This window comes from Lycium barbarum, chromosome 4, assembly GCF_019175385.1.
Source record: "Lycium barbarum isolate Lr01 chromosome 4, ASM1917538v2, whole genome shotgun sequence".
Classification (NCBI taxonomy): domain Eukaryota; kingdom Viridiplantae; phylum Streptophyta; class Magnoliopsida; order Solanales; family Solanaceae; genus Lycium; species Lycium barbarum.
This window is the reverse complement of record NC_083340.1, coordinates 78,595,674-78,621,202: the sequence shown is the minus strand read 5'-3', so window position 1 is coordinate 78,621,202 and position 25,529 is coordinate 78,595,674. Positions and strand designations below refer to the sequence as shown.

The window sequence follows — 25,529 nt, the reverse complement described above, 5'->3', positions numbered from 1 at the left end:
CATGTGATAAGACTCAAAATTGTGATGGTGGTGTGTTTCATGTAAATAGTCATGTGAATGAAAGTATGTTGAAAGATAACATTTTTCTTTGTGAGAATGAAATTGCATGCTTTGACCCCTCATTGTTGATGGATTACTCTCTCTTAAAAGATAATGTCTTATTTATTGCTAACATGTCTATTGAAAGTGAAGTATCTAGTGGAATATTTTGTAATGCTGAAAATGTAGCCACTTTTGGGGACTACATGGTGTTTGAAAATCCACTATGAAGTAATGACGCCTCTCCCTATGATGGAGATCTTTCCTTTGGAAATATAATACACTTGTGGGGTCAGAGTGTTTTGAAAAGGAAGGTGATAATTGTTTGGAAATTGCTATTTCTTCCTTGAGTGTTACGAATGTTAGTAGCGTGCTTGACCTTGTTTTTGAACTTAATTGTGAAACTGCATTTGCGGACACCATAGATGAAGTTGTTTTGCGTGACACCTTTCTTTACTATTTATTTGCATATGATGACATTCATGCTCTTGTTGGGAGCACATCTTTTGTTGGGCGGGGTCCTATTGCGGTGTATACCTATTGCCTTTACCATAATGTGTGGATATTCTTTCCTTTTGAGCCCGGTGAAGTCTTAACTTTGTGTAATTGGTATCATTTTGCAATTGAGGATCATTTGTGCGTCATGCCAACTTGGTATCTTGAAACCGTTGGCTCCTTTAGAATATCCTCATTTCTTGATCTTTGGGATAGCCAAGTCCTTGGTGCTCTACTTGGGAGCTTATTTTTCATGAAAATGATTGATACTTGGCTATATCACAAATTCGTGCTTACTTGGCATAGTGGTAGATTGGTCCACTCTAACACTAACCCTCATCCTTTGAGGACTTGGTTTTTGTTTGTCTCCTTTATAGTGTTGCAAGGTATAGATTCGAGGACGAATCCTTTTCAAGAAGGGGAGAATGATACAAGCGAAGTTGCCTCAATGACATTTATAGAACCATCCTGGGGCTTCCAAGTGTGGATGATAGCATGGGAGGACGGATTGGAGATGGATGAGCATCGAAGTGGCCAAATGAGTAAAGGAAGGCTATGCTTGCAAAAAAGGTCACTTCATAAATTCAATGACTTTCTTCTCCAAAGGAAGACTAGCCAAACAAAGCCCTTATTTCATTAAGAGTAGTTATGTAATAGTGTAGTTGTCTTCCTTAATGTTTTAGTATAAATAATTAGTCTTTTATTTCATTTGGAGCTTTTGATGAATATTTTGAGGGTCTTAGTGTTATCTCTAGAGAAAGAAACTTGTGAGAGGCCTTTGTTAGGCTCTTGTTGATTATTGTTTGTGAGAGGATTGGTTGCTTGGGAATTCAATTCCCTTTAGGTCATCCTAAGAGGTTGGTGCTATCTAGAGTGTAATTAGGAGGTCTTAGTTATTAAAAAACTTTGGTTGTCTAATTGTGCCTATTTTTGTGTCAATCTGTCTATCTTTTCTTTTTCTTTTGTTTATCTTCTTAATTTCTCATTTCCATGTATCCGTTCTTGTATCACTGTCTCTCTACCTCCCAAGGTAAGAGTAAGGTCTATTCTACCCTCTCCAGACCTCAAGTTGTGGAATTTTACCGAGTATATTGTTGTTGTTGTTGTTGTTTAAAAGTATGTCGATGTATTAAGCCTTAAATAAACATCACTGCGAAGAAAAACTTTATTTTCGAGTCAGCAAAGGCTATGAATGGTTCAAACTTCAAAGAAAGAGTGGGTGGGTAGATTTGGCGCCTATACTTATTTCAATAAAAACGCCACTGTAATGTCAGTTATTCGTCTTTTTGCAGTAGCACAATGTTAGAGACTTGAAGAATATGTCTGTAAAACAAACCAACCTACTCAGACCACAACTTCTCTGTTGTTGATTACCAATTAGGCTCAACCCGTTTCATATTTCTTCAAAGCTTACTTCCAACAGCTAAAGGAATTTGAACTGCTTCATTGTTAAGCTCCAGGACTCTATAACTATGTGCATCCGTTTCTAGGATTCCTGTCCGTCATGCAACTCGCTAGCTCTTATCGCACCTAACATCATTCGAAAAGAAGGAACTGATCGCACTTTACTTGAATAGCTTTATAGAATAGGTTGTTTGCAGCAAAAACAGAACTAAAATTCTATTATATTTCGATTTGAAATTTAATTTTCTAACTTTTGAGAGACGCAAAAACTGTCATTTATTCTTTTTATAATCAATAACCAGTTTCTTCTAACATTTCAATTGACAATATAACCAATTTATTTGTTCTTTCTTGATACGTTTTTATATCTTGCGTAAGTTCTTTACTAATCTTAATTTTGAAAAACTTCGTTTAGCTGACCTAAAACTCAACAGTACATCCATTGCCCTTCAAAATAACCACCAAGTGAGAAATTGTGTTTACAAGGACACTCACACACATAAAACTTATACACATTTGAGTATTGGACGTCAACAGGGTAAATGGGAGATCTAGCCATAATTATCAAGACAAAGTCAACTCTTATAAAGTCAGCCTCTTTGGCTTTTTGATGTATTCGTCCAATTCATTCTTCCTAAACTGTAGTACAGGTACACCATCCTTTATTACATTCAAACTATCAAATATATACTTCATTTTAGACAATAGCAACTTCCTGTGGAAATCGCCATAGCCTACTTTCGTTGAACTCTTTGAGAATTAAAAGCTAAAATAACACAGCTAATATAACTTTGTATACAGCAAAACTTAGCCGAGCAAGCTATTCCAGTGTTGTTTAAGAATCTCATATGCCTTACAGCAAGGGACTGCCTGCAGCATAGTGGTCCCATTTAAAGGATCCTCCGTTACAATACCCAGCCTCACCAATGTATTTATGGCTTTGTCTACAGGCATTTCAACCTGCACACGATGCAAGAGTGTAAAGCTGGAAAAATATAATGGCAAAGTAAATCAATCACCAAGTTACCTTTTCGTCCAATAGATCATAAATAAACTTCTCACATCTAGCTCCGACATTTTTAGCACAATTTTCCTGCATTCAAATAATTTTTGACAGGATCTCGGATGGTTAAATTCTACAGAAATCCGTAACCAATTGGTATGAAGTACACAAGAGGAGTTGGGGAAATTGTGGACCAAACAACTGCCCGCTTCAAAACGTGGAGCAGGACAGATTGGAAGCAGGAGATAAGGGGAAAAACGTCTCCACATTACCAAATTATGGAGACCAATTAAAGAAAAGTCAGGAAGAAATGTCCCCATGATTCACAAACGTGGAGACAATTAGTTCCTTCAGTTTTAACTATTTCTAGTCTATGTTGCTCGGACCCTCAAATTCCTTCTGCACCCATGTCAACCGGACATGGATGTGGGTGTGGAGTCCACGCCGAATTTGGTCAATATAACTTGGGTGTGGAGGCCACGCCGAATTTGGTCATCACCTTTAGAAGAAAAACACGACATTCCACTAACCCTCTTTTTCCCAATAACTTTTGGCAACCAAATTCATAACCTGATGCTTCATCCTATCACCATGTTTTCCTATCATAGTGTAATTCATGAATAGCTAAATGATCATGTAGGTGAAAAAGGAGAAGATCAATCGAACCAAAGTGCATTACTTCCATTTTTCACGTAATGGTGTTCTGTAATAATCCTTATTGGTTATGCCATTTAAAGGAAGTGATGGAATCCAGAAATTCAATTAGGCTTTAAAAGACTGACATCACAAGAATGAAGTACTCAAGCGAGAAAAACCAGAGAGCACCACTAAGATATGTGCATTATCCAAGAAATGATCACGGCACTTGAAACCGCCATATTGGTGCAGCTTTTCTTAATTGCTTTCATTCCTATAGGACTGGCAACTCCTCAGGGATTCTAGATCCAATTCAAACTCCAATTAAGAATAGGAAGACAACCTCACTAGACTTTAAGGTTTCATGACTATGAGATTAATCCCCGCTTAACTCTCCTAACTCGCTAGCGCCCTAATTTCCAAGATTTCCTTGCCTAGGCACACTTCACACATTTGGGTTCATTGAAAAGGAAAAGATCAAAGAGATTAAGTTTTCGCTGCACCGAAGAAAGTAGTGGGAAATACAAAATGGTAGGTGCAGGTGAAAGTGGGCTATTTATTTTCTGTTGCTATTGCAATTTAACAGAGATATCAGAGATTTTATTCAAGATGAAAAACACAAGGAGTGGATGATATCAAAAGGGCCGATGATTCCCCTAGGGGTATTGAGGCTTGACTGTAAAAGCTAAAAAGTGCAGCTTGAAATAACTATAGGGGCATGTAATGATGGAGGAGCAATATGAAAAACTTTAAAACGGAAGAACGAATCAGCTACTACTGTTTGTAGCGTAGGCTATCAGGGTGGTGTGGGTTGGTTTAGATATTGAACAAGCCTATTAGCTGGAAAGAAAAGAGCAAGTAGAAAAATGAAGCACAGAGAAAAGTAAAGTTATTGGAAATTTAGTGCTTGTTTCCCTTAAGTGCACTGTGTCCTGGTATCTCTATAAAGAAAAGAAAACCTTAAAAATGCATAATAGGAAATTATAAAAGATTTTATTAATGCAGAAAAAACAAGGATCGTCGAAAAGAAAATAGTATCAACAATAAACACGGAGAACGTGCTCTAGGGGTATTGATAAGAGAAAGGAACCTGGCTGTTTTCTTTCAGCAGGACTGCATATGCCAAAATGGCTTCTTTGTACTGCAAGAAGGGAAGAATGCAAGAATCAGGTGCGTATATATGTCCTCAGGAAACCAATTACCTTCACTTGTGTCGACAAAACGGATGTAAGTGTTAGAGGCTTCTGTTACCTGCTGTTGTTCAGAAGCATCCAGGAGAAAGTAAACAGAACCAAAGCCACTTGCTATTGTTTTCTCATTAAGTGTCCTGTTGACCAGAAGCTAAATATAGCTAAAAGAAATTAGTAGGCAGAAAAATTTCAGAACTTCATAAAAAGGAATGGAGAATGGATGTGCTGGACTCACTTGATATCTATCCCATGTTTGCTTGTAACCCAAGACCACACGGCTCACATATATCACAAGAGCACTGACTGCAATTACATCTAAAAGTATTGCCGATCTGTAATCAGATCATCAAGTTACTTTGTACAATTGAAGCATAAAGATTAATCAGACTAGTTGTGTTTACAGTGATTTTAATATTAAAAAAATAATAATTAAAAAAAAAAAAAAAAAAACAGTTACACTAAAGAAGCCATGACTAACTAGTGAATGATGATGCAAGTTTGATTTGACCACAAGTTTGAGAATCTTGAAGTGTCAAAATCATGTGCACAATGACCTATAATTCTAACTCTAAAAAACCAGACTGAGGTACCAATAGAATACATCAGTCACTAAAATAAGATAAGCTTCAAATAAGCATGTGATGTTTGATATGATTTTACTAATGTACAAGATATGTAAAACTCAGAAAAACATATTTCCCGAGCACACTTGTTTTAAGAACCCATAATAAGGAAAAGAGAAGGAGTTGGATGACCGCAGTGCCTTGAAAGTCCTCTCTGTCTCTCTTTATAAAAGAATTTTGAGTCGGTTAGGGGGATTAAAGAAAAGACGATCTCCTGATAATACTACGTGCATAATTTTGACAACTGCATCATAGATCAAAAACAGTGTAGAGATCATAAAAAAGTTGACCAATCATACGGTGAAAATATGTTTTCAAACTTGTAGTTTATGAAGTATGCCAGAAGTCCAAAAACCGAGGCAATGTCCAGGCGTACCTACAAACAAAAGTGAAGTACTTCTTCATAAGCAGCCAAACATAAAAAGGAAGCACCCCTCCATTCAAAACATTAGAAAACCTCCAAGAAATAATTGTAACAATTAGTATTAAGAGCGAGCATCCTCAGTGCCACTGACTAAAGGAAAATATCTATATCTTCTTCAAATAAAAATAAGGTCGAGATGGAATAGGCTATGACAATTGCATTCGTTCCAGAAGTAGTTTGTGCTTAGATCAATGATATAGATAATATTGTCCTCTTTACAATTTTCCTTGTAATATTTGACCTCTAGAATTCATAAAATTGAAGACATAATTAAGCAAATAAAAGTATGACATTTTCAAGCTTTGAGATGAGATAGACAGACAATTTTACCAAAAGTGTTGGGAGTATACAGAAGTCCTGTTTTCAGATCTAACCACAACCCTCCATCAACAATTTTTTTCACATGCTTGGCCCACAAAAAATCAGACTTGCATGTGAGAATGCGTGTAGAATGCACGCATGGGATGAATTAAACGATTAAACTAAAATTTACAGATAAAGGCCTACAATGCAATGGTTATCCAAGAACCTGGAAACTAACTTTTAGGTATTTTCAGGCTACACATTGACATTCTCCCCAATTTCAAATTTAATATCCCATACCGCACCACACGAACAGCTAATTCCTATCATGGTGCAACTGATGAGAACTTGTGTGCTTTCCCTTTCACCCTCTTTTTCTTGATACCAAAATGTAATAGTTTAAGGTTTCATCTCGAGGTCATTAATGCAGAATTTTGGTGTATGAACTACTATGTCATGGATTATGTACAGTTCGTTGTACTTAACAAATTAGGAAATGCAAAGCATTATGATAAGCAATTACACATCCAACCTGAGAGGTATTGGTTTCAACCAAACCTATCAAGCACCCATTTGTCTGTAGCATATATTAAGCCCAATACCAGCAGGCTTGCTTGCCTAACCTTGCGATATAACAACTTTCAAAGTTCCTTTCAATTTAATATAAGATTTAGGCAAAAATAATAGAAACACTTGAAAATTGGCTTAACATCAGTCAAAAAATGACATTACTGCACACACAGCAAAAATGATGAACACCATTGTCAAAGTCTCAACGAGCAAACTGTCGAAAGTTCCTTTTTCCCGTACAGGAACGATGTTAGTGTTGAGTCTAGCTTTGGAATAAAAATTTAATTTCAGCTCATACCGAGTCTAGTATGCGGAAAGACAACTTTTTGTGTGGAAAAACAACCTACAGAGAGTAACACACATAATTAGCTTCAGTACATAGAAAACAAATACAATCATAAACTTCAAGTAATTTAATAGTTGATCAAGTATATTCCAAGATCACGGATTTACTGGTAGATCTGGAATGGGGATTTTCTCGTAGATCTTCAGCTGTAAAGAGGGAAACTCGGCTTTATCCGGATCACCTCCTTCACAAGTTTCCTTGAAGTATAGCAAAATCAACTCTTGGTAAGCCGGCTCCTATCAGAAGCAACTATCATATTATATGAGGATGCAGATCCTGAGAATAAGGTTTTTCTAGAAAAAGATGAACACATAAGTATTTAAATGTTTGCTTTGACAATGTTTACTTGATTAAGAACAGTTTTAAAGGCACTAAGTATTCTTAAGGTGCAGCATTCCATTGCTATTGCTACAGATCAGGGTATTCGATACACAGAGTAACATCGGAGATGCAACAGCTGAATTAATTCATTCAAGCACTATAGTCAGATGTAATATTTGCTAACCATGACAAAAAAATCTAATGTTCATGATGAAAGGATAGAGGAGTAACTTAAGGCAGCAAATGTACAGTTTTATGAAGGGGGGATGGAAGAGAAAAAGATGAATTGCAGTTGGCTAGGTGGTATAAGAGAATTGTGCTTATGAACAATCTATCTATCTATCTATCTATCTATCTATATATATATATATATATACACACAAAGGAGGGACATAGGCTCGGTGACGTAGCATTCTCTTAGATTAGAATTCTCATTTATCTATTTTTATCATTTAATTGATCTTTCTTAAATTTAAATTTCATTTCTCAGTTAAATAAAACTCACACTTAGGTAATCAGTTACAAAAAAATCAAAAGCCGTGTACAGTGAAAAGAAAACTCAAAGGACGCTTCCTTTGTACACTTATTACGCCTCCCTTTCTTCCTCTTCTTTCTTCCTTTCTCCCAACAAAACTTTCTCTCTTGGTTCTTCCTGAACGAATCTTCTCTTTTTGGTATTTAAATTTTTCTTAGATCTGTTAATATAATTGAAAGCCCTCCCCGCAGAGTTAGCAAATTCCAGTCCTCGCTGTTTGTCTTCGGATCCAAGTAAACAATGAAACCAAGGAATTCAACGATTCGACTCCAGTACGTGCTTTTGCAGATTTTGTTCTCTGCAATTTGGTGATCATGAACATTCTGGCTACATTGAGACACTGAATCTCGAAAATATGTTGTGTTTACAAATTGGTGATTTAAAGGTAAAAATGGTACTGAGTCAATTGTAAGGATTTTGTAAGGCCTTTAGAAATATTAAGCTTCTCATGCACAAAACTTTAAAAAAAAAAAAAAAAAAAAAAAAAAACAAGGAAATGCAGCCCAGAAGAAGTGGAAGGCCTTGAAGAAGCAAATTTTGATTAATGTGTTGGCCTTCACTATACATCTTATAGTACTGATTATATCAATGAAGTGTCTGAAGAGTGAGTTCTCCTCATAAACATCTCTTGCTTACAAATATGTTGCGAATTTATTTGATTATATTACAGGCACGGTGGAGATCGAGAGTTCTCTAACACACTAAAACCTTGGCATTTTCAATTCCAATACAGATAAGACGTTGTCATGGAGAAGTTAGTCATTGGAGAGAATTCTCTAGCGGAGAAGAAGCGCATGATGAATCTCCACAGTTTAGTGGTGTTTAATTTTAGGTGTCTATGCATTAACTGTTTCTGTCTCCATAAAGGAAATATAGTATGTCAAAACAACTAGCATTATTTGGATTTATTTGACAGTTTCTCATATTTGTATTGCTGTAAACTAAGATTATAAGAATCTTAAAGGGACAATTTAAGCGTGTCCGGGTTCTGTTAACTTTTTTTACTCCCTTTTACGCCAGTTCCATTTCATCTGTTGAGGTCTATATTTTCAGTTCTCACTTCTGGCACAACTAGGACCACTGTTTTCTTCAGCTAATGGGAAAGGACATTGTACTCAGATGTTTATGTTTTTCCTGATAAATCTTATCAGGAGAAAAAAAAAAAAAAGTCCTTCCCTATAAAATTGTTTTCTTTCCTCTGAATATGCTACTTAATTTTAAGGATTCAAGTTCAGTGCGGTGACGAGTGACGCTGACGCGGAAGCGAGGCTGGACTCACAAGTCGTCCCAAGGAGAGAGAGTTTCAAGTACCTGAGAGTTATAATCCAAGGTAATGGGGAGATTGACGAAGATGTTACACATCGTATTGGAGCAGGTTGGTTGAGCTGGAGGCTCACATCTGTCCAGTGTGATAAGAACGTGCCACCAAGACTTAAAGATAAGTTTTAAAGAGTAGTGGTTAGACCGACGCTATTGTATGGGGCGGAGTGTTGGCCAGTCAAGAACTCTCATGTCCAGAAGATGAAAGTGCGGAAATGAGGATGTTGCGATGGATATGTGGGCTTACTAGGAGAGATATGGTCAGAAATTGAGAGATTCAGGACAAGGTGGGAGTGGCCTCCGTGGCGAACAAGATGCCGGAGGCGAGACTGAGATGGTTCGGACATGTCCAAAGGAGAGGCACAAACGCTCTGGTGAAGAGGTGTGAGAAGTTGGCGATGGAGGCTGGAAGAAAGGTAGAGGTAGGCCGAAAAAGTATTGAGGAGAATTGATCAGGAAGGATATGGCTAGTCTTCAGCTTACCGAGGATATGACCCTAGATAGGAGGGTGTGGAGGACGAGGATTAGGGTAGAAGGCTAGTTGTAGGATTAGTGGTATTTTCCTTTCTTGTTGGATTAGTATTATTTCCGGCATTTTCTTGTACTTCTTATTTAAGTATTCGCATCTTTCTTGTTCTTAGTCTTCTATTACTACTTGCCATCTCTTTTGCTGTAGTCTTCTTGCTATCCTGATGATTGTTCCTGCTTTACTTGAGTCGAGGGTCTATCAGAAACAGCCTCTCTACCCCACAAAGGTAGAGGTAAGTACACTCTACCCTCCCCAGACCCCACTTGTGGGATTATACTGGGTATGTTGTTATTGTTGTAAAAGTCACAATTAAACCACTAGCCGCTTGCTATTCAAGTTTCCAAATTTTAGAGGTAAAAGATTTTCTTGTATAGAAATTGTTAAGAGTTCCACATCGACGGGTTAAAGGGTACATGGTCTTCTTATATGAACTTGGGCAATCCTCCCTTTATGAGCTAGCTTTGGGATTGAGTTAGGCCCAAAATCCATTTCTTTACATAGAATCAGAGCCAGACCCATCTCAGTTCTTCGTTTACCTGATATTGGGCCCACATCTTATATATAACCATGCTCCAGATGTCCATTTATCGGCGTGCGGGTGGTGTTAATTCTCCCACATCAGAAACAATGTCTGCAACGCAAGTATCTAATAGCCACAATATTGTTTGATACTCTCAAAAGCAATGGGATGGATTCTCCACCTAAGTTGCTCAGACTCGGGTGCGGGTATCCGATATGGATACGGACGCGAGTGTCAGATTCGGCAAAATCTAAATTTTAAGATTCGGGGGTGCGGATCCAGATATGGATACGGGTGCGGGGATTCGGCTAAGAAAATTAAAAATTATAAATTAGAGCTATAAAGACCCCAACTTCTGCTTTCAAGCTTTCTGCTTCTTCACCTTAAAAGAGAAAAAGAAAGCCATTCAAGACCTTCCACCAATTCTCCTTACAGATCGCTGCTACTGTCTACTAAAAGTTAGAAATCAGAACACAACCCCTTGAATTCTTGCTTCTCTCTATTTGGTCTGAAACATGAAGCAATGATTATGAGACAAAAGGACTATAATATTGAAGGTCTTCCATTTCCCATGTCTTAAATCTGTTTTATCTTTCATTTTGAGAAACGAAAACCTCAAATTTCCCCCAAATTTGTCCATGGACTCCGGTCAAAGTATCCGAAGTTGGTTGACCGTATCCGAGACGCACCCTGCACCCGCACCCGCTCCCGCACTGTGTAGAGACGGGTGTGGCAAAAAAAATGAAGAGTCCGCGCAACTTAGTTCTCCACTACCTTTGTAACCACAGGCAACATGTACTCAAGACTCACTCCTAATTTTAGTTTACTTTTGAATATATTTTATTGCTAACTTAAGGTTGTTTCCAATCAATTTTTCATTTCCACATGTCTGAGTTGGGTATGATTATAATTTCCTTGAAAAATTAGGTTTTGCGAATTCAAAAGGGGCATGAAGCTTAATAGCTCTGGATTGTGGTACCTCTACCAAAGTCTTTTTGAGAATGGTAACAATTAATCTATATATCCACAAGTATAACTACATCCAAATGTGTAGTCCCCCTTCAAAAGTATTACAACTTACATTGCCTTCCTATTTCCACTAAATTACAACCGGTCAATAGCTGTTAAAATATCTACAGTTTGATCTAACATTTCCTGTTAATAGTAATTAGCTAAACAATTCATCTTCATATTCTGCATGCTGCTCCGCTTATCTTCAAAGCATCTCCGATTTCTCTCCTTCCAAACTGTCCACCAAATGTCTGCTGGGACAATCTTCCATCTCTCCTCCTTTGCTACATTATCATCTTTGTTCCAACACTTCATTACTTCTTTTATACTTACTGATTTCACCCAGTTGATTTTTTTCATTTTGACAAAGAACTGACACAACTGGTCTGTCACTTTGCAATGCAAAAATCTGCCTAAATCTCAGTATGAGTTTATAAGGAAGGTATGATATTTTTTTTTATTTTTAAATTAAGTTGGGATTACACAAAGACGAGGTGATACTTTTCTTATGTCTTCTATATTGCACGCTATAAGAATAAGAATCACTCCATGCCAATTTGAAATTACTTCATCATATGGTTTAAATGTGATTCTTTATTGTTATGCTTTATTTTGTGTTTGACAAATTGTTTAGATTGGACTATTCCAATTCCTCAAATGGTCACTCTACTTAAGCAAATTACCTAGTAAAGTCATTTGTCTTTTTTTATTTTGTTCCTCATATGGTCATTCAAGTTTATATATTTGCCTTACAAAGTAATACAAGGGCAAAAAGTCACTTTAAAAAGAAAAGAAAAGGGGCCACTTAAGTCTGGAGTTTGAGTTAAAACATCCCTTATTTTCAACATAAAACACTAACAACCTTTTAATTATACAAAATAGTACAACTTTAGTCCAACCCTAACTGTGGTATTAAAAGTAACGAAACACACAAAAAATTGTGATTGATAACTTTAGAAATAAATAAAGAAATAATTCATTTTATCAATGCTAAAAAAAGAATATGAAATAGCCAATATGTACTCCATTTGCTTGGAAACTTAGGAGTTCAACAATAAAATAATGTGCTCTATTTATTCATTTTATGAGTTCAACAATATGTACTCCATTTGTTTAGTTTCTTCTACACTAGAAATTATTGCCAGGAAATTCATAACTAATAAGGAAGACGATGAATTCCTTAAAACAAAAAACTAGGTCCTAATAGGAAAAAATTCCACATGCAAAGATTACAAGGGGTTTTTGTAAAGAAAAAAGGATATATGCATATTGAAGGACATCATCATAATAATATAAATCATTCGACATCACATAAATGAGGAGATTATATATCATCATTGTGTACTAAATTTTTTTAAAGTTTCAAATATTATTTTTGTCAGTCTTGTAATATTATTTGGGTGAAAATTATTTCCCCCTCCAACCCTGCTAAAAAAATTAAATATGTATCCCAATTTCGAACAATAGTTATTCCTCTCCTTTATATTAATAGTTATTGTGCTTCAAGCAATTATGACTCTATGAGGAAGAGAGGATACAAAGGCATTAATGTCATATGCTATGGGAACCGAACTTGAATATAATTGAAGTTACCTGGAGAGTTGATTTTGAGAGAAGAATGGAAATAGAAGTTTTCAATATTCTCCAAAAATCATTTCCACATAGTTTGCGTGATGCGGGTTCCCATATATCGCTAAGTGATATCCTCGACAAAAAGATTGGCCTAGACAAAAGATTCTCTTTGATGAAATAGTCATTTCAAAAATCAATGAAATTTAAATCCCATTCTTTAACCAAAGAAAATAACAACAGCAACAGCACCAAGAACAACAACAACAATAAAAAACATTCACAGATTGGGGTAAAATAAGAGCATATGCAAGCCTGTTAGAACACATAAACTCTTCAAACAGCAATGTAGAATTTAATACTCAAGTGGACAAACCTTAAATGAGATTCAGTTTCAGTATCATCTATTTCAAGCTCAACTTGCAGTTTATGTGTTGAAGGTAGAACTCCAATCAACACCAGCAGCTTTTTTAGAAGCCTGCCACGAGGCCCAGCTGCTGAAAGATTTTCTTCATAACGAGTTACTGCATTCAGTGCAGCTTTCAGAAGGGGAAGGTCATTTTCTGATAATGTGTCAACTTCAAATGGCTTATTTGATATGTGCTGGTTGTCACTAGATGTTTGCTGGAATATGGGAAAACTTTTCGACCAAAGCTTGATCTTTTTGGCCCAAATTTGAACATTGTCTTTTGTGATAGATCTTTCCAAAACCTGGCTCAAGAATAGATACAAATCTTAGAATGATTCTAACGACCTTCAAAATTAATGGAAATTTTGGCATCTACATCAAACCACTAAATGCATTAGGAAAAAGAACTATATCACATCAAGTCTAGTCATCATCATAAATCAAATCAATATGGTTTCAAGTATATATACAATCATGAATAAACAAAGACCAGAATGACTAAGCTTGAGAATCAGTCGGCAGCAGCCTTCACATGCACTGCCTATTTCTGCCACTGCTTTGATGACAGTGCAGGAGTTAGACCCAAGATGAGTCAGTTAGGCAGTTACAGTTGTTAAAATTCTATTAGTTCATTTCTGTTGATTGTTCATACTTCATTCGATTTTATTCATTCTATAAAGGCAATCTGTAATTGTACTTGGATTCATTCAATCATTCATTGAAGATAATAAGAAGTCGCTTCTCTCTCTCTAAGCATTCTCTCTCAATTTAGCTATTATCTCGGTTCATCCCTAAATTAGACCTCCCCTTCCTCGAGTTGATTCTCCTGGATTGATCATTTCCCATCAATTATCATTCGTGCATCAATTGGTATCAGAGCAATTGATCCTCGGCATTGCGATTAGGACTCGAAGCAAGAACCAAGATAAACCAGTAGAAAAAATGGAAGACAAGCTATCACAAATGCAAGAACAGTTGCAGAGATTGATGGAGTGTATCACATGAATGAAAAGAAAACACAGACTAATAAGAAATTGTTGGAAATCAAGGAAACCATTGGAGTTCTGACTCAAAAAGGGAAAGATAAGGAGCAGGTGAGAGCAGAATCATCAACCAACAGAGTCTGTCCAATGGACGATCATCTTGAAGGTCGAAACAGAGAATCTCAGAATGGTTCTGTGCATAACAGAAATGATTCTTCAGCAACATATCCTAAACTTCTTGAAGACATGCTTCTTGCCACACTTTTTACAAAAGATGAAGGTGATGTGTATTCTAAAATTGGATAAGATTTAGTCGCTCCTTACATGTTCGATCAAATGCCTGAGAGAAATGGGATGTCAAGGAATAACGTGATATCTGATTATGTACCTTTGGCTTCTTGGTACTCTAATCAGGTTGGTTATTTTAATGTGAATTCTTGTAATGCTTTCATGATGGAATATGAGAATATAATTCTGGATAATGAAAAGGAGAAGCATAACGGAGTTGGTGCAAAGCAATGGGGTTGGATAAGTTTGTTGTTAATAAAGGCAAGCAACAGTTCTTTCACCTCAAATATGATCGAATTAGGTTTCCTGGGGTGAAAAAAGCATTTAATATCAGAACCGGTGATGTTTATTCAAGAGCTGCTTGGAAAGAAGTGCTCTCATGGCAAGCTCGTGCGCCTTCACTTGGAAAGACGAGTTCAACATCTTTTCGGAGGACTAAAAAAGTTTTTGCAGTCAGTAGATACTTTAGCCATATCCTATTGATACTAAGTTCCTATTTTCATCTACCTGAAGCTGTTTTGGAAAGAAGATTGGGAAAAAAGGGAAACAAAACTGTATGACAGGTGTTAGTCAAGTGGACTAGCTAGCTGCTGATCAGGTTACCTGGGAGTACCTTCGTGAGTTGAAACACGGTTTTCCATCCTTGAGGTCAAGGATGTTCTTTACGAAGTGATATTGATGCAAGTGCAGGAGTTAGTTAGACCCAAGATGAGTCAGTTAGGCAGTTACAGTTGTTAAAATTCTGTTAGTTCATTTCTGTTGATTGATGATACTTCATTCGATTTTATTCATTCTGTAAAGCCAATCTGTAATTGTACTTGAATTCATTCAATCATTCATTGAAGATAATAAGAAGTCTCTTCTCTCTCTCTCTCTAAAAATTCTCTCTCAATTTAGCTATTCTCTCGGTTCATCCCTGAATTAGCTTTCCCCTTCCTCGAGTTGATTCTCCTAGATTGATCATTTCCCATCAATTATCATTCGTGCATCATGCTTCCCTTGCACATGACCTTCGGATTTCTAGTAATCTTGTCATATCTGTGTCACGACCCAACCGGAGGGCCGCGACGGGCACCGGGTGCTATCCCACCCGGGCACCTCTTATCGTACTTTCACATTTACATCTAGGTGAGCCACATAGCTATATCATACTTTCTATCCATCAATCATACTAATCCCATTGGACAACAATACATTTATATCATCATTAGCAACTATGCCCATATCAATGTACATAAGCCGACGAGACTAGCAAAATGACATCCAAAATATAGGCCGACAAGGCCAAATACATCTAACCATATACACATGTCTACGAGCCTCTAAGAAGAGTATGTCATATCATATAGGCGGGACGGGACCCCGCTATGCCCATAAATATGTACACAAAAGAATGAATACCAAAAGCTGTAGCTCCGAATGAAATGGAGCTCCGCTATGTAGTCCCTGGGTAATAAAGCTATGGATCAAGTCTGTCTCCCTGACCACCTGCGGGCATGACGCAACGTCCACAAACAAAAGGACGTCAGTACGAAGAATGTACTGAGTATGTAAAGCATGATCAACATCATTATGAAAGCATAATAGACAACGTAAGAAATAGCATAGGATGGGAGATAGTAGTATCATCGTCATAAGCACTTACTTGCTTCTCATAGGGACTTTCCATTTCTAACGCATGATTGTGTACATACATCCATATCCGTATCCGTATTCATATTCGTAGTCATTTACATATCGTATCCATAGTTGTATTCATATACATATTCATATTTATATTCATACCCATATTCATATACATATCATTTACATAGCATACCCGACCACGAAGGTTCGGTGTTTCGCGTACCCGACCATGGCTAGGCTCGGTGATCATACATACCTGGCCCTACCAAGGCTCAAGGTTACACATACCTGGCCCTACCAAGGCTCAGGGTTACACATACCTGGCCCTACCAAGACTTAGGGTTGTCCGTACCCAACTGCAATGGTGCGCGCGCATCATATATATATATTTATATTCTACCCGGCCATATAAGCTCGGGGTTTCATAATAGCCATACATAGGCACATACACATAAAAGCTCATAAGCAAAGCTCATAAGCATCATTACTATCGTCGTTCATTACATCTATCCTTAGAGGACTACTCGTCATATGAGGAATTTAGTAACAATCGTAACATATCGAGAATCATGAGCTTAGTAGCTTTTGAAGATAGCATCATTTGGAGGACATCATAGGCTTATAGAAGTGTAATAACCCATATTAAATTAGGGGTTATTTTGGCATTTAATCAAAATAGAAAAAAAAATATATAGAAGAATTAAGTGGTACAAAACAAAAGAAAAGGAGGATTAAGAGTCCTTTAGAAAAGAAAAAATAAAAGGAAAAAGAGATGTGGGCCAAGCCCACAAAAAGAAAAAAAAAGAAAAAAAAGAGTACAAGGGAATAAGAGAGTCAGACGTGAATTGCAGAAGCAAAAGCAATAGAAGCCGAAAAGAGAAAAAAATAAAAAAATAAAAAAACGCAGTAGAAGAAAGGGAGAAAAGAGAGGAAAAGAAAAGAGAAAAATAGGGATTTTCAACCCTAATCATCAAGGTAATGCTTCTAATCTTTTATTTAGGTTTATTAAGTAATTATGGGTGAATTTTTGTGGAGAAAACATGGGGATATTTTGAGGAATTGAGAAAGTTTAGCTCTAGGGTTCTTCAACCAAAATCATTATTGAAAGGGCAAACAGCGTCGGATTTTGGACTTCTATATATCGTTGGAATCATCTCGTTAAGGCCTTTCCGAAAACATAAGTCTTGTCGGGTTTTAAACACATTGATCAGAGGGCGTTTTCATCCTTTAAAATTTGACTTTAACCGTTTAAGCCTCTAAAAATATAGAAGTGGTTTACCCTAAGGGTTTTGACCATTCTAAATCCGTTTTTGTGTAGTTTGAGGCAATCCAGAGACTCGAGAACGCAGTTTTGATTTATTGGGAAGTGTGCTTGAATTGTGAATTTGAGGTATGTGAGACTTTAAGCTTTGGGTACTTGCTTTTCAAAACCCTTTTAAAAATATGTTTTGTCTGCCTGGTCCATGTGTTGGGACGATCGTGTGCTTGGCAGAATCGGTGGTCCTTAAAGCCAACCGCATATATTTTATTTTCAAATAATCTAAAACTCTCTTTATAAATTATTTTGTGATGTTATATAGCTGTGCTTCTTGATTATATTGGGGCATTGTGTATGCTTCCCTTAGCATTATGTATGCTTCTTGATGATATTGGGGCATTGTGTATGCTTCCCTTAGCATTGTGTATGCTTCCTGACATATTTGGCACATTGTGTATGTTGCCGTGGATTCATAGTGTTGACTAATTATTTAACTGCCACTTATGACGGTTCGTAGTGTAAATTGTGTTGAGATATATAATATATTTGATAAACAGTGGTTTGAACCTTGGTTGATATTACATAATGATATATTCATGTGCATAATATTTTTTGTGCTTGTTGTGTGTTTGTATTTTCTAACACTTGTTCCAGGGGTATTTGAAGTGACGGGTCAAGGATCTTACTGGGTTATATTTATGTATAACTCACTCCTTACCTGCATGTCCATGCAGATACTGTCTTTGAGAACGAGGCTGGTAATTGAAGACTTCGTGAGTGAATTTTGTTGCTGAGGTGAGCCACCACATTGTTTGTGGAGGCAGTCATTTCAGCTTTATCTAGTTTATTGCCAGTTATTTCTTTTATTTTGGGTTTACATGCCCGATGCTCAAACTCATGTAACTCTGTTAGATGCTCCATGGTCTTAGCGTGGGATGTGGGCTAGAGATTATTTTTATCGTAGCGTTGATTGGTTTTCATAAATCGATTATGGATTTGGTGGGCGACTATTTCGCATTTTTATCATTAATAACGTTGTTGCACCTGCACTTATTTTCTTTTAGTGCTTTCGTAAATGGTTAAGATATGAAAATGTGGTTTGCCTGGCCGGTGGTGTGTGCTGGGTGTCAATCACGTCTAGGGGTATTTTGGGACGTGACAAAGTTGGTATCAGAGCCAGGTTTTAAGTCCCGGGTCATGGAGCAGTGTTTAGTAGAATCTTGTTCATAGGTATGTAGGCGCCCATACTGTCACGGGCCGACTCCTCCTAAGCGGCAGCGGCACACAAATAGCCCGTGCGGCGCCCGTAGTCCCACCTGACTACAAGCCAGCCTTTCCTTATCCCAGGTTTTCTTGGCACGACCCCATGCCTGTGATGAAGCATGCCTCAGAGGCTTAGCGTTCCATGTGCCGCCCGTTTGATGTCAAGGCTTTAGCCTTGTCTTGCTATCATACTCTTGTGGCGCATTTCATATGCGGGGTCTCGTCTATGCGCACCCCTTGGGTTGGCTACAGACATGCATGTCCCTCGCCTGACACTGAGCGTCGCTCCTGCGCGCACAGTCCTATCCTCAAGCTTGACACTTGCCTTGTGTCGCGCCCGAGTAGGGCAACTTCCAATCCTTGGCCTTCGTCCGGTGCGGTCCTCGTTCATGTGCCTATGGTTGTCCCATGGCATTGGCAAACATAGCCCTCGCAACTTACTTCCATCCCTCGTGGTGCAGCGTCACCCCACGACTGCACGTCTAGGCCAACGGACCCTTGCTTGCAAGGCTGAACCCAAGCCAAGCTCACAAGTCAATACACGAGGCTCTTGAGTGGTGCCTCGAGTATTCAATCGGCACGGAGGTCTTTAACATCCATAAAGATAGCCCGCGGGGCATAATCAGTTCCTACGTCAAGCCTCCGGCACATGTTGTGCGCCCAACGCGGCCCGCAGGCACGACGCCGTCCATAGAGTCCCCTAACTCGTATGGATACCTAGGACACTCCTATGAGGTGCCTAGGCAGGCCCTTGAGGTCCTCCCTCAAGGTTGCTCACTTGGTGCGACTGGCCGACAGCACGCACGGGGGAGGCTGGCTGAGCTGTGACACCTCTGCCCCCCTTATATATGCTTTAAAAAGAAAAACCCAAGTTTTAGCACTGGACATCATTTTGCCAGAGAATCACAATGGGCCTTTCTCACTCTTCCGAACTCCAAATGAGGCGCCGTCTGTTCCTAACTCTTTCTCTTGACTTCCTTCACTCCTCCATGAAGTTTCGTCTCATCCCCATACTCGTGGAACGAGATATAGCCTTCGGGAGCTTTCTCCCTGACACTGCTCCTTGGCTAAGTCAAGCCCTTAGGTGAACGATCTTCAAATGACGCCAAACTTGGTAAGCACATTCCATAACATCCTAGGAAGGGTCCTCTCACCCGAAATCCCAGGATTCCATCCATAGCTCGGAAACGCACGGGACTGACACTCAGGCTCGCGCGTGGCCTCGTCCGCCGACGGCCCATGGGCTCATCCCAGATCCTTGCTAAACTTCCTTGGCACTCTTATAATATGCCATAGAGCATCTCTAGATTCTTATTGACTCTCGCCCATCGGAGCCGCTTTTCAATGCACGTCGCCCGCGCACGGCTGACACTGCCTGCGCGGCCGTCCCTGCCTGCGTGCACGGCTGACACTGCCTGCGCGGCCGACCCTGCCTGCGCGCACGGCCGACACTGCCTGGGCGCGGCTGACCCTCATCTGCACCCGTCTCCTGCACGACTGACACTCGCTTGGCCCTCCTGGGCGCGCAGGGGTTATGGGCGCCAAGGCACAACGAAGGCAGCCCGTAACAATACTTATGACCTTGAGGCTACTGGACATCTAGGAAGTTTTCCCTTCTTTCATTCCTTGTTCGTGCGTGAGTTGAATCAAGTTTAACCTTGTAATATTTATTTCGCAGATGGCTAAGAAACACGCATCTTCATCTGCTAAACGTGGTGCTGGACAGAGTGCTACCCGCGGTGGTAGACAAGCTAGTGCTCATCAGACTAGAACTCAGACTAGGACTTAGGCCACTCCTCAGCCTGAAGTTGTGAATGGGGGTCAGCCCCGAGTTGCGTCAGAGCAAGTGTAGGAACAAGTGGTTCAAAACACTCCACCGGCACCAGCTGCCGCCCCTACTATTGCTATGCCCGCAGATGTGGTGACCAGATTATTGAATGTGTTGGAGGCATTGGCTCCTAATCATGGTGGAATTCCAGGTCCTCAGGCTACTTCACAAGCACAAGCTCAAGTTCAGTTGAATGTTGCAGCTAATCAGACGCCTCAGTTGGCCCCTCAACAGGTTGTCCAGTCTGCAGGGCAATCTAAGGAGTTTAAGAATTTCATGGATCTTAAGCCACCAGAGTTTGATGCTTCACCAACTTCTATTGAACATCAGAAGTTCATTGATCGTTGTGAAAAGATGTTGACTACGTTGGGGCTGAAGGAGACTCGTGGTGTGGAATTTTCCACTTTCTTATTCTCAGGCTCTGCAAAGTCTTGGTGGATTTCGATTCAGAGAGGTAGGCCAGCAGGGTTACCACCTCTTACTTGGTCAGAATTTTTAGCACTGTTTAAGGACAGGTTTATTCCATTAAGCAAGCAAGATGACATGAGACGTCAGTTCAATAATCTGCGGCAGGGAACTATGACCGTTACAGAATATGAGGCCAAGTTTACAGATTAATCCAGGTATGTACCTTATTTGGTAGAGGATTCGAGAGAGAAGGTGAGACGATTTGTGGATGGACTTGAGCATCACTATCGTGGTCCAGTGGTACGAGATGTGCGATATGGTACCTATTCAGATGTAGTTGACACTGTTCTCCGTTACGAGTCTTATTTATAGATGGACAAAGTTGAGCGTGAAAGCAAAAAGCCACGTAACACAGGTGGGTTTAGTGGTGCTCCATCTGGGGGCAAGAGTGGTTTTTATCGTGGGCAATCCAGATCTTCTCAGTCAGAATCAGTGGTGCAGTCTTCTAGTGGTTATTCCGCTAGACAGGGCCAGCAGCAGATGCAGAGGAAGGGTAATAGCTCATATCAGTCAGGGTAGAAATCACAGTGGTCGTTGCTTTGGGGCAGATGGGGCTTGTTTACTTGTGGTGAAAAGGGGCATATTGCTAAATACTGTCCTAAAGGAAATTCTGGTGCTAGTCGAGCTACTACACAGCCGCAGGGAACTACTACAGCTACACAGGGTCAGATTCAGCCAGCTAGGACCGCTCCACAGGGTGCTCGTGGACAGAATCGACAGGGTGCACAGGTTGCTCAGGGAGGGGGTGGACCGCCGAGATTCTTTGTTATGACCAGACAGGATGTCGAGGCATCTAATGCAGTAGTCACAGGTATTATTACTATTGGTTCTCATGGTGCATATGCTCTTATTGATCCTGGTTCTACGTATTCGTATGTATCTCCTTGTTTTGCTATATTCTTAGAACGGGGAGTTGAGTCTATTCATGTGTCGTATGTGGTAGAAACCCCAGTGGGGGGGAGTATATTAGTGGATAGAGTTTATAGAGATTGTGTGATATCTGTTCAGGGCAGGGACACCGTAGTTGATCTATGTGTGTTACCGATGTCCGCTTTCGATGTGATTATGGGCATGGATTGGTTGGCATCATGTTATGCATCGGTTGATTGCTATGCTAAGCTTATACGTTTTAATTTTCCTAGAGAAACTTTAGTGTGGAAAGGCATGACTCCTGTGACTCAAGGAAAAATAATATCTTATGTAAAGGCACGTCGAATGATTAATCATGGGTGTTTGGGTTTTATTGCCACCGTTCATGATACTCGAGCGAAGAATGTTACTATTGATAGTGTTCATGTTGTTCGCGAATTTGCGGATGTTTTTCCTGAAGATTTACCCGGCCTACCCCCGATGAGAGAAATCGAGTTCAGCATTGATTTAGTTCCAGGGACTCAACCTATCTCTATTCCTCCATATCGTATGGCTCCAGCCGAGTTGAGAGAACTGAAGGTTCAACTCCAAGAGCTACTTGATAAGGGGTTCATTAGGCCTAGTGTATCGCCTTGGGGTGCACCTATGTTATTTGTGAAGAAGAAAGATGGCACGATGAGAATGTGCATTGACTATAGGCAACTGAACAAGGCGACTATCAAGAATAAGTATCCATTGCCTCGTATTGATGATTTGTTTGATCAACTGCAGGGTGCTACTCATTTTTCCAAAATCGACTTGAGATCAGGTCATCATCAGCTGAGAATCAAGACTGAGGACATCTCCAAGACAGCTTTTTGGACAAGATATGGGCACTTCGAATTTTTGGTGATGTAATTCGGGCTGACTAATGCCCCCGCAGCATTTATGGACCTCATGAACAGGGTATTCAAGCCATACTTAGATCATTTTGTGATTGTGTTCATTGATGATATTTTGGTCTACTCTCGGAGTGAGGCTGAGCATGGACAACACTTGAGAATTGTGCTACAGACACTTAAGGAACGAAAGCTTTATGTCAAGTTCTCAAATGTGAGTTCTGGTTGAGCACAGTTTCCTTTTTAGGACACGTGGTGTCCCGAGATGGGATTCAAGTTGATCCAAAGAAAATTGAAGCAGTTCGAGATTGGCCTCAACCCACTACTCCCACAGAGATACGCAGCTTCATGGGACTAGCTGGATATTACAGAAGGTTTGTGGAGGGTTTCTTGAAGATAGCTGCTCCATTGACACGTTTAACTCAGAAAGGTGTGGTATTCCAGTGGTCAGATGAATGTTCAGAAAGCTTTCAGAAATTAAAGACTGCATTGACTACGACCCCGATTTTGACCTTACCTACTGATGAGGGTGGTTTCACCATTTATTGTGATGCATCTCGAGTTGGGTTGGGTTGTGTCTTGATGCAGAATGGTAAAGTGGTAGCTTATGCGTCTCGACAGCTATAGAAACATGAGAAGAATTATCCAACTCATGACTTAGAATTCCGCAGTTGTATTTGCACTCAAGATCTGGCATCACTATCTTTATGGTGAGCCGTGTGAAATCTATACTGATCACAAGAGTTTGCAATACATATTCAAGCAAAGAGATCTGAATTTGAGAACGGCTTCGGACAGCACAAAGCAGACAAAAGTCCTATGCATATAAGAAAGTACGTGATATGGAGTTCACGAAAGGGAAAAAAGTCTTTCTAAAAGTATCCCCTATGAAAGGAGTTATGAGATTCGGTCGGAAAGGTAAGTTAAGTCCTAGGTACAGTGGTCCTTATGAGATTTTGGATCGAATTGGGTTGGTGGCATATAAACTTGCTTTACCTCCGAGATTGTCTGCTGTTCATCCTGTATTTCACGTGTCTATGCTAAGACGATATGTTGGTGATGATAGCCATAAGATTCAACCAGAGGATGTGGAGCTCGATGAAAATTTGACTTATGAGGAGGGTCCGATATCTATTCTTGATAGGCAAGTGCGACAATTGAGGTCGAAAAAGGTAGTTTCAATCAAAGTGTTATGGCGTAATCACCCAACCGAGGAGGCTACTTGGGAGTCCGAGGCGAATATGCGAGATAAATATCCTCATTTATTTGACGCGACAGGTATGAATTAGACCCGTTCGAGTACGAACGTCATTTTAAGTGGTGGAGAATGTAATAACCCATATTAAATTAGGGGTTATTTTGGCATTTAATCAAAATAGAAAAAAATATATATAGAAGAATTAAGTGGTACAAAACAAAAGAAAAGGAGGATTAAGGGTCCTTTAGAAAAGAAAAAAAAAAAAAAAAAGGAAAAAGAGATGTGGGCCAAGCCCACAAAAAGAAAAAATAAATAAATAAAGAGTAAAAGGGAATAAGAGAGTTAGACGTGAATTGCAGAAGCAAAAGCAATAGAAGCCGAATAGAGAAAAAAAATAAAAAAAAAATGCAGTAGAAGAAAGGGAGAAAAAGAGAGGAAAAGAAAAGAGAAAAATAGGGATTTTCAACCCTAATCATCAAGGTAATGCTTCTAATCTTTTATTTAGGTTTATTAAGTAATTATGGGTGAATTTTTGTGGAGAAAACATGAGGATATTTTGAGGAATTGAGAAAGTTTAGCTCTAGGGCTCTTCAACCAAAATCATTGATTTGAAAGGGCAAATAGCGTCGGATTTTGAACTTCTATATATCGTTGGAATCCTCTCGTTAAGGCCTTTCCGAAAACATAAGTCTTGTCGGGTTTTGAACACATTGATCAGAGGGCGTTTTCGTCCTTTAAAATTTGACTTTTAACGTTTAAGCCTCTAAAAATATAGAAGTGGTTTACCCAACGGGTTTTGACCATTCTAAATCTGTTTTTGTGTAGTTTGAGGCAATCCGGAGACTCGAGAACGCAGTTTTGCTTTATTGGGAAGTGTGCTTGAATTGTGAATTTGAGGTAAGTGAGACTTTAAGCTTTGGGCACTTGCTTTTCAAAACCCGTTTCAAAAATATGTTTTGTCTGCCTGGTCCATGTGTTGGGGCGAGCGTGTGCTTGGCAGAATCGGTGGTCCTTAAGGCCAACCGCATATACTTTATTTTCAAATAATCTAAAACTCACTTTATAAATTATTTTGTGATGTAATATAGCTGTGAGCCATGATATTGGGGCATTGTGTATGCTTCCCTTAGCATTGTGTATGCTTCTTGATGATATTGGGGCATTGTGTATGCTTAGCATTATGTATGCTTCCTGACATATTTGGCACATTGTGTATGTTGCCGTGGATTCATAGTGTTGACTAATTATTTAACTGCCACTTATGACGGTTCGTAGTGTAAATTGTGTTGAGATATATAATATATTTGATAAACAGTGGTTTGAACCTTGGTTGCTATTATATAATGATATATTCATGTGCATAATATTTTTGTGCTTGTTGTGTGTTTGTATTTTCTAACACTTGTTCCAGGGGTATTTGAAGTGGCGGGTCGAGGATCTTACTAGGTTATATTTATGTATAACTCACTCCTTACCTGCCTGTTCATGCAGATACTGCCGTTGAGAACGAGGCTGGTAATTGAAGACTTCGTGAGTGGATTTTGTTGTTGAGGTGAGCCACCGCATTGTTCATGGAGGCAGCCATTTCAGCTTTATCTAGTTTATTTCCAGTTATTTCTTTT

At 39.1% G+C, this 25,529-nt stretch overlaps 1 protein-coding gene across 5 annotated transcripts in view; it reads right to left on the bottom strand.

The window, feature by feature from the left end:
- Nucleotides 1-2,496: 2,496 nt before the first annotated feature.
- LOC132636094 (uncharacterized) overlaps nt 2,497-25,529 on the bottom strand; it is a 45,357-nt gene continuing 22,324 nt past the window's right edge. For 2 of the 5 annotated variants that reach the window (XM_060352788.1, XM_060352790.1), the window contains 11 exons: nt 15,920-16,006; nt 13,215-13,549; nt 12,863-12,992; nt 7,141-7,269; nt 6,986-7,030; nt 5,690-5,766; nt 5,003-5,099; nt 4,829-4,918; nt 4,668-4,718; nt 2,966-3,031; nt 2,497-2,898 (listed from right to left, as the gene is read on the bottom strand). In XM_060352788.1, the coding sequence (XP_060208771.1) occupies nt 2,746-2,898; nt 2,966-3,031; nt 4,668-4,718; nt 4,829-4,918; nt 5,003-5,099; nt 5,690-5,766; nt 6,986-7,030; nt 7,141-7,269; nt 12,863-12,992; nt 13,215-13,549; nt 15,920-16,006 (1,260 nt within the window). In that variant the 3' untranslated portion in view covers nt 2,497-2,745. Of the gene's footprint in view, nt 2,899-2,965; nt 3,032-4,667; nt 4,719-4,828; nt 4,919-5,002; nt 5,100-5,689; nt 5,767-6,985; nt 7,031-7,140; nt 7,270-12,862; nt 12,993-13,214; nt 13,550-15,919; nt 16,007-25,529 lie in introns of those variants that run through there. The other 3 variants (XM_060352789.1, XR_009581012.1, XR_009581013.1) reach the window with 3 other exon arrangements.